Here is a 9,576-nt window from a genome sequence, read left to right on the forward strand (position 1 = left end):
ATCTCTAGAAAGTTATTTTGCCCAGTGGAAAAAAAATCAACTTCATAAATCCAGTTTAAGTTGTACAGTCTTTCCCACATGAGGCCCTTACTACTTGTCTAAAAGCTAAAATAAAATGCCAGCTAAAAATAGTTACTATAGAAAACAATCTTCTTTTCCCAGTGTTTACTATTGTGTCTACATCCTGTATATCTTCCAAATCATAAAATGTTTTACATCTGGAGTGCAGACAAACTTCATACTACGTTGCCAGGTACAGATAATTGCAAAGGTGATTTGTGCAAAAGGAGATCTTTGTTCAGCTGCTTTTCCTTCTCTCAAGGACTAAGTTGGGCTGAAATCACATGGAAAATAAAGCTAACGACCCCTCCCTTTGTTTGTGGTCAGCCTCTAGGTACCCCACTACCACCACAGGTTAGTTCAGCTGCGAGTCCATGCCAGAAAACTGTGGCAGAAATAAGAATATGTTATTTATTCCTTTCTTACTTTGTGCGCAGAAACGTCTTCTGCTCTCCTCCATGGAATTCTCTAGCTGAAAACAAATTTCTCTCTTGCTATCTGAAGGACTTTTCCACAAGGGAAGAATGCAAGGGATGTTGGAGCAGTGGGGGAGGAAGGAACAAAGCCATGGATTTGGAACGTGTGCATCTGTTTATAACATAACCTTGCTAAAATGTTCAGCGAGTCTAGAGTCAATTAAATTCTAAGCGAATGTCCTGATATTAACTGTGCCAGAAGCTGTCTGGTATTTTGCCAGATAAGAAAATGTAACATTAAAAGACCTTGTCTGAGGCCTGTTGAGGGTTATACATCAGTAGCTGCTGAAGACTTCAAATACTTTGAAACTCTAATTACGCATTTTCAGGAAGGCTTTCCCATGTTTTGCTCCTTAGCGGTGCTCACATTTATTTTCAGTAAGGCCAAATGAAGCACACTAGTGCTAAAACTTAGTTGACTAGTCATTAAAATAGAAAACAAATTAAAATGAATGGTATAAAAGACAAAACATGTACAATGTTGTTCCCACAGTGAGCTAGGAAACTTGCATTTCATGGGGAGATACCCATTGCTAATGAGCATATGAAAGAGTTCCCTTGAATCCTGTTTTTATGTGTACAGTTCAACCTAGATCATACCCTTACTGTTAGAAAACACTGTGACATGTTTGCATTATGTTTATGCTAGATGATAAAGAGAAGTACAATAAACACAGTCATATACAATGCCTTTTTTGCTTAGAGGGCTTCTGCTTTTCAGGTAATGGGCTCCCAAGGTAACCTCTCTGCTAAAATAGAAGAGCAAACAACAGAAGCCATCCAAAAACTCACCAGCAGCTACCACAAGAACAAGGAGAGCATGATGAAAAAGCTTTTGAACATGATATACGACATCAACCCTGAAGTCCACCCAAACTTCCGACATGCAGCTTAAGATCAGCTATGTGCTGGAGAAAGATGTTTGTAAAAAGTTGGCTTCTTTCTTGATAACCATAGATATTCCCTCTTTTATTGTTTCTGTATTTGTGAGAGACAGAACACTAAAGCCAGAAGTGCACAGTCCCAGAAAGGTTTTTGATGTGACAAGAATTATACAGGGTTTCACAAGCATTTGTTGGAATATTGGTTTTTCCTGGTGGTAGCTAAGCCCCTGTCATTTGAACGGGAGCACGTCAATAACTGCAGAATAAATGATTATTTGACACCAGCAGCTTTTCAGTGGGAGTCTTTCTTTCTTTTCCTCGTATAATATGTTCTGTACTAGATGTGTTGTTGCATAAAGTCTGTTTATCCCAATCTTTAGTGTACTTCTAGTCGTGTGAAATAGAACTCCACAAAAATAAAAAATAAAGCAATTCTGTTTACCTTGTGACACACGGAGCAGCCAGATTATGGAATACACAGGAACTGTCACTTTTGGCCAGAAAGAAGAGGTCAGAACACTGTCAACTGTTTAATCCTAATTTAAAGCAATATATATCTGGCTTGTACAGAATCATGTTCAAAAGCCATGCTCCAAGAATCATCCTATTGTTTAAATACATCGCAAGCTTTACATAACTTTTTTAAGGCTGAAAAATTAGAACAGGAGTAATCATTATTTATAACATTGCCTTGGTCCAAGGTGCACTCTAGCATGCCCATCATTATCTATCCAGTTACACCAAAAGCACAGGAATCCAGTGGCTCAAACTTCACTGCTACACTAAATAGTAGCTTAATCCACAAGAAGTTGTTGGAAATCAGGTCACTCAGGGCACTTCTGTTACCCAAAGCAGCCTCAACCTTGAGTAATAATTCCCTCCACAATGGCAGAGATTTCCTTTGGAATAAATACTTCTGAGGTTAGGAAAACAGAATATGATCAGGTTGCTTCCAAGTGGAAGCCTGTTAAATCTGACGGAAGGCTGATGGGAGGCACTGATGAAGTTGGGGTGGTGGGGGGGGGGGGGAACCCGCACCATGAACCTCATTAATGCCTCGTCTTCACTACAGAATTATACTGAATTGGAAATCAAGCTTGAGAAACTGCAATGACTAGCAAACAATAGCCATGATTTTCAGTCCACGTAGACACAGACAAATCATTTCAATTTCACAGCAGCTAGTCATAGGCAATCTCGTGTTCCAGAGAGGTTTACACAGCTGACATGCTGTCATGTGTAAAATGACCGTAAAGCTGTAGTCAACTTAATGTCAGCAAACATGACTCCTCAAGGCTGTGCCTGATGCTACACAGTCTCAAAGCCCTGATTGTTACTGTCTCCTGTGCTTGATTATATTCTCTGGAGACACAAGGATGCGGAGGAATGGGAAAGAGACTAGAAATCCTATTGACATCAGCTGAAAGGCTCATTTTGTTAGGAGTGCTTTGAATCATGTTGTGATAGGGTTTGATTTACTGAGGGGATGAAGGAACCCCAGTCCCAGTGCCAGCACCCTTCTGCATCGCGCAGTGCAGCTGGGACTGCCCAGGCACACACGCCTCTGACTTGGGTCGTGGCTGCAGACCCAGTGTAGTGCTCAACTGTGAAGCATATATTTTCTGTGATCTTAAACGACCACTATAAAAAGTGAACATTTTAAAAGGAATGAGCTGAAACACAGCCTGAACTCCATACCAGGGGAGTATTCTCTACACAAAGGGAATACTCAGTATAAGAAAAATGGCTTAGGTTTGACTTCTCAGCAGCTACTGACAAATACTCAGATTCTGCAAAACTGAAAGAAGTTATTGACTGGAAAACTGATTCAAATTTTGGCTATGCCAAAGCAGGGACTGAGGAAGAAGAGAGAATTTCTTTGAAAAGTTAAAGTTTGAGGTGTGGAATCAATGACTGTAGTTATCAAGATGCGTTATCTTTAACATAATTAGATAGCAGTACTTTCTGCTTTTCTTTATGGTGGAAATCTAAAATGAAAACTACTCCAGTGGCTAGGAAGCAGACCCAAGGCCCTGTAGTGGTTCCCAGAGGGGATATCACTAGATAGCAAAGTAATGACATACCTTTGATACCTTGCCCTCTCCCTGCTTTACACAGTTGTACCAGCATTTTGGAAGCAGGAAGAGTTATTTCTTAAACAAATTCTCAGTTGTTTGTTCTTCTCTTCCCAAACACTTAGCAGTCAGTCCAGCAAGGTCCTCTGTTAGCACCCTTCAAGGCGGGCACCGACCTCTCTCAAGCACTCCTTGCCGTGACCAGGGCTGCTCCACTTGCCCGCTGCGCTACCTCAGCACCCCTTCCGCCAGTTATCACTTACTTGTGACACCCCCCCTTTCTCTCAATCTTGCCAAAACCTGTCCTTTGTCGCCAATTGCTTCTTGTGTGAAGCTTCTGTCCTCCTTTCAGGGCTGCTTTTTACCCTCCTGGTCCTAGAGGCCACAAGCATTTATTTACATCTCTAAAGCATGCCGTCCCTCACAGGCAGAACTAGGCCGCGACTGTCGGCCCAGCCACTTCCAGCGCCAGCTCTCACACAGCCGCACTGCGAGCGCGGCAGTGACCTACCTGCAGCTTTCTACCCTCCGTGTACCTGAGATAAAATTGCTTGATGTTGAGAGAGAAATCCGAGAGCTTTGGGCACTCTGTGCATTTGCTCTTCCCACATTCACTCCTACTTCTGGATGGGGATAGGGTGGTTGTAGTGCCACTTTTAGCTGCGCAGAGGTAAAAGGCCAAGTTAGACTTCATGTAAGTTGGCAAGAAACTTTTTTTCTTTTCTTTTTTTTTTTTTTTTTTTTGATGAAGAGTACCAGCTGCATCAATAGAATATTGAGGTGCCAAGAAAATGTCTGCTGAATTTACAAGTGTGCAAAATATCTTGTATGCAACATTCAGGCATTCAGGATAATGGCAAACAATCGTTTCACTCCAAAGAAAAAGAAAATATAGAAGCAAAGAGATGTATTTTAAAAATGTTCTTAAATGCATTAAAAATAAGCAAACTTCCCTACCATCAATACTTTCTCTGTCAGGATGCCAGGAATGCATTTTTTCTGGTACTACTTATTCATCAGTGAAGATGAAAAATCTCAAAAAGATCAGAAGTGGGATGAGCTTAACTAAACTGCCACAAGCCCAAGCACTTACTGGAAACTTCTCCCTGTCTTTCAGTTTAGTTGAAATTGCTGTCAGACCATTGTCACTGCAGGCTCTGCCAGCTTCCAGAGCTGTAAGGAAAGTCTCCCAGCAGCGGGGCTTCCAGCAGCCTGCAGGAATACATCTCTGGGCAGGCCCATGGGGTTCGTTTTGCTCTCTCCACCAAACAGGGCAACCATCGCTATATGAACAAGTGGTGGGGTACGAGATCAATGCATGACCCTCACAGCAGCATGCTCTGCAACTAGAATAAGCTCTTCAACATGCTCCTTCTTGGTGCATAAAAAGCCCTACCTGTCTCACCTGTGCTTCAGACCTAGGACAAATAGTCATAATTTTTTGGGTAGCAATGGATCACTAGCTAAGCAGACAGCCTTCTTCATTGAGGAGAGGTGGGAATTGATTATCTTAAGCTTTACATGAGATAAGCGCTGTGCTCACATCTGTATCTAGTCCTGGCCATCCGCAGAGCACTATCTTGTCATGTCACCAAAGCACTGAGGCAGCAGGCAGCTACGATCTGAACCGGGTGAAGATTCTGGGGATGCCAGCAGCAATTGCAGCCCAATTATGTTCCAGGAACCCACCACAGGCATGTGTTGATTAAGTAGGAAGCATGAATGCTATGTAATATTATGTTCTTCTTTATGTATACAATGCATATACTTCAAAATTATTTTCTCCATCTCGTCACAGGAAAAGAGGAAATGCCTGCTACAAAATACACCAGTGTCATATATTCCTGCCAAGTTCACAGCCGCCTGTCCCTCACAGATTTGATTATTCCTCATTTTATGGTAGAATAAGGCACTTCAAACTCTGAGTCTTCCCTGAGGAATGTTAACGCTTGTTAGAAGTACATGACCCAACCACTATTACTACAAAACACTTGGAAAATGTTACATCGGAGGACTATTAATGCACTCCATTGCACTTACAGGACATGACTGCATGTGGAAAATCTGATGACTTGCAAGCCTATTAACTTACTGAGATTCCTCATTGCTTTTATGAAAGATATGCCACAACTGAATTACCTGACCCAGGGTGATTCCTGAAAGTCCCCTTTTGCCCAAAATATTTATTTACAAACACATCATATTCCAAACTGCTACCAAATTTCCATACCGCTTTTGGAAACACAGAAATTTTGAGTACAGCTGTGCTCCAAAGAAAACTAGTTTGGTTAAAATTAAATATCATGCCAGAAAACTGTTCTCAATAGTTAGCATTAAATAAACTTTGATTAAAAAAATAAAATACAGTATTTATAATTCATTTTTAACAAACCAAATAACGCTAGTATAAAACAGATCAGCAAGGTTGTCTAATTTGTACAGCCTGCTCTTTACAGTCTACATAAATATTTATTTTACAGTCCTATGGCACTGATTGTAGGAAATAGATTGATAAATAAAAAACAGAAGCAGATATATAAGATAAGTATAGTTGAACTATGCACGTGTCACTTTGTTAAAAATATTCAGCATTTTGTGGCAGTCTTCTTTCCATTTACACTTACCTGAGAGGAACTAAAAAATACCCGTGCAAACCCAGGAATGGTAGCAGGATAATTCATACTCATGCTTAAAATTAAGCCAAGATGACATGTGGTAGCAGCTCAGGGACGAGAGCAGAAGCAAGACCTCCCAGCAAGGAGAGGCTGCCAGGGCACCACAGGGCTGGAAGTTGCTCCTACCATGAGCCCTGTCTCATGGCCCCTTCCTCTGCTCCTGGTCCTGGCCATGGCACCACGGCTCTCCCATCCCAGGATTGTGAACCATGACCCTGCAGTCACTGCAGGAGCTGCCTTATACCCGCTTCATACCCCTGCATGAGGGGGATGTATTTTACCTCCTCCTCGTGGTTTCCCAACAGTTAGCAGCAGTAAAGAATGTTTAATAAATGAAACAGTTGCCTTACATCAGATTAACACTTCTTAAACAACTATCTTCTAACATCGGTTTCAAGGAGAAAAAATAGCATTGGTTCCTATTAACGCTTAACTCTCTGCCTGCAAGGGCAATGGAAAATGTTTCTTGCAGCACAGGCTGCCAGACCTATGCAGCTTATTTCCCTGAATGGGTTTTACATTCAGCTCTAGAGTAAGTAAATTATCATTCAGCACTTTTCTCTTTTTAAACAATTTTTCTTCCACATCTTTTCTTAAACATCCTTTGGAGTTGCCCACAAACATGACATTAATACAACAATTTACTCCAAGAGAAATAGTTTGCAGAACCTTCACATTTTGTGAAGTACTCCAATCCATACTAGCAAACACAATGTTTACTTACAGATACATATGTATCTACATACTAATATGTCTCATTGTATTTTTAAAAGTTACTATACATTTTAAAAAGCTATTTTCATTTTCCAGTTTCAGTATTTGATCACAATTAATTATCTGCCCTGAAAAACCAACCAACCAAACCCTACTTTCTTGCCTGTGTCAAATTCAAGCTTGAGTAATTCACCAGTTTCAACTTAAATAGTGCTGGTAATAGCTCATTTCACCACCTCAGTTTGTGGATCTGACCTAAGAGACCGCTCTCCAAAGCGATTGCAGCTTTCCTGGCAGTACTCCTTCCAAACTTTTGGATACATAGAACTGTTGTGAGAAAATCAGCTTAGACTTGATTGCCAACTGCTGTGAACTGCACAAGTCAGATGATGCCAAGGGAGCAGCACCCTATGACGGAGAGAATTGCTAGGCTAACAAGGCATGAGGATCAAGACAATGTCCATAGTCACCATTTTTGTAGGGCTTGCATGCAGTCATTTTGACTCCTGGAACTGTCAACAAAACTGGCTATAGGGTACAACAGAGAATTAAACAGAATTTCAAAGCCAGAGTGTGTCTCAATAAAACTGGCATTTGCCGAGAAAACTTTCCATTATTTTTTTTTCCAATCATCTCTAGCTTTAAATTGTGATGCTATGTTATGTTCAAATGAGAACAACTTTAAGAAGCAGAAGTTATTCTAAACCACTCCCCAGGATACTGGCTGCTTCAACGTAACAAATTGATATGACCATGGTCAATGTGACATGAAAACTTGGAGCAGAAATTCAATAATTCCATAGTATAACATGGTGCTTTAAAAATGTGATTCGCTTCTTTGAGATGCGACTTGCTCAAGCACTAAGACCAATATTTATACTCTTTGGTGGCTAAGAAAGATGTCATTCTGAAGAAAATATGTTCTACACAGAGACATGTGGACTTGTCAGCAAACACTGAATGCAGTCATATATGTTAATATGTTATTAATTACTTTTAATATGTTATTAATTACTTTGTAGATAGTAAAATTGAGTCCCTGATACTCTTCAAAGTGAAAATATCTTTCCTTTCCTTGAAATGGTGAGCAACACTTGTATCCTACACACCAGCACACACTACAGCTTTCCCCAAAATCTTGTGCAGCTTTTAAATTAAACTTGAGACTCATTCTCTAATATCAGCTGGAAAAGGATGAGATTAGACATGCCCTAGCCAAGGCAGCATGTAATTAAAATTCAAAGCATTAACAAAAACTGTACTATGCTCTTTATAGTTGAGATGCAGGCATAAAGTTTAATGAGCCTCTTTGTTTTCTCACCCCCCTGCGACTTGTTCCAACTCTTAACTATTCCTTTGCCTTGTAAAGTTCAGGTCCATGAGAGGTGAGGATCAGTTTGAAGGTGCATGTAACATAACAAGCGTGTCTGAGTTTATGTTACAACACCTCGCTTCCGCTTTGCTGCTCTTGTGAGGCTGGAGTCTTGCAGAGTACTAACAGCAACAAAGTTCAGAAGTCAACCAATAAATTGGCACTGAAGCAGTTACAAATGTTTGCACTGCAAAAACATTAGTAGTACATACACAAGCATTTGCTGACCTTACAGGCTACTGCTGGAGTTCTGACTTCAGCATGTCTATGAAAGAGCTGGGAATTGAAAAAGCGTCTTAACAGAGACCTAGCAACTAAAGGAAGCACACTCCAATGGCATGGGCTGGTAACGGGCCCAGTTCTTGACTTAAAACTTCAGGCTATTATGACAGATAAATTGCTAGAGGTGCGACATTCAGATCCTCTGCGCCGCAGTGGTTTTCACCAACCACTGCAGTGCTCAATATTTGTTGTGGATTTTTTCTAATACATTCATGAGGCAGAGAAGGCCTGTTATCTGACAATCACACAGAGGTGTTGCCATGCCTGAAGGGCTTGAAATCATCTCTCCATAATCCTCGATACTGGGTTCTTCTGCCTTTCACAGGATCACTGCTGCACGTACATGTACCTACCACACCAGGGAAATACAGATGCCAAAGCAATATCACCAATAAACTTATAATCATCTTATTCTATCTGACTTCATTCTGAAAGGCTGGAAATATTACCTGACATCACATTGATCTGGAAAAGATACATAATTGATATATGTTTCCATTAATTTTGGTTTTATATTTATGTTTCCCTACACAAATTTGTCCAGTAACAGAATATAACATAATAATTGTATTAATTGTTTGACAATACCTACAAAACTATTTCACTGTTCAGGCACAAATCTGATCTGTGGTGTTCCTGTCTAGTACAGATTAACGTTATTTTTTATTAATTTAAGTTTCAAATTATTTTTCCAGAGGAGGAGGGGGATTAGAAAATTACTTTCCTCTTCATCTCATTTTTTCTTCACTATTCCTTTTTCCTACCTGGCGCAGACACAGATCCTTCTAAGCTATTTTCCTTTTATCCCCTCATCTTCCCTTTTGGTCTTTTTTGCTCTTAGCCACTCATCCCTTTTTCATTTCCATCTCCTCCTGGTGCCCACTCCTGTTCTCTTCCTGATGAAAGGAACATTTTTAGTTTCAGCCATCTTACAAACACACACAACTTCTCAAATATCGCTCTGCCTGCCTCCAATTAACCACTTCATCCCTCTTTTATCACTGCAGAGGATCTCGGTAAGCTTATTCACTGCTTTCC

General features: G+C 40.5%; 1 protein-coding gene across 1 annotated transcript in view; it reads left to right on the forward strand.

Moving 5' to 3' along the window:
• Nucleotides 1–1,707, forward strand: part of ATP6V1G3 (ATPase H+ transporting V1 subunit G3) — a 10,301-nt gene extending 8,594 nt beyond the window's left edge. Inside the window, exon 3 of the mRNA XM_035333507.1 lies at nucleotides 1,258–1,707. Within this exon, the coding sequence (XP_035189398.1) occupies nucleotides 1,258–1,431 (174 nt within the window). The 3' untranslated portion in view covers nucleotides 1,432–1,707. The remainder of the gene's footprint in view (nucleotides 1–1,257) is intronic.
• The last annotated feature ends 7,869 nt before the right edge of the window (nucleotides 1,708–9,576 follow it).

This window comes from Oxyura jamaicensis, chromosome 8 (assembly GCF_011077185.1).
Source record: "Oxyura jamaicensis isolate SHBP4307 breed ruddy duck chromosome 8, BPBGC_Ojam_1.0, whole genome shotgun sequence".
NCBI classification, from domain to species: domain Eukaryota; kingdom Metazoa; phylum Chordata; class Aves; order Anseriformes; family Anatidae; genus Oxyura; species Oxyura jamaicensis.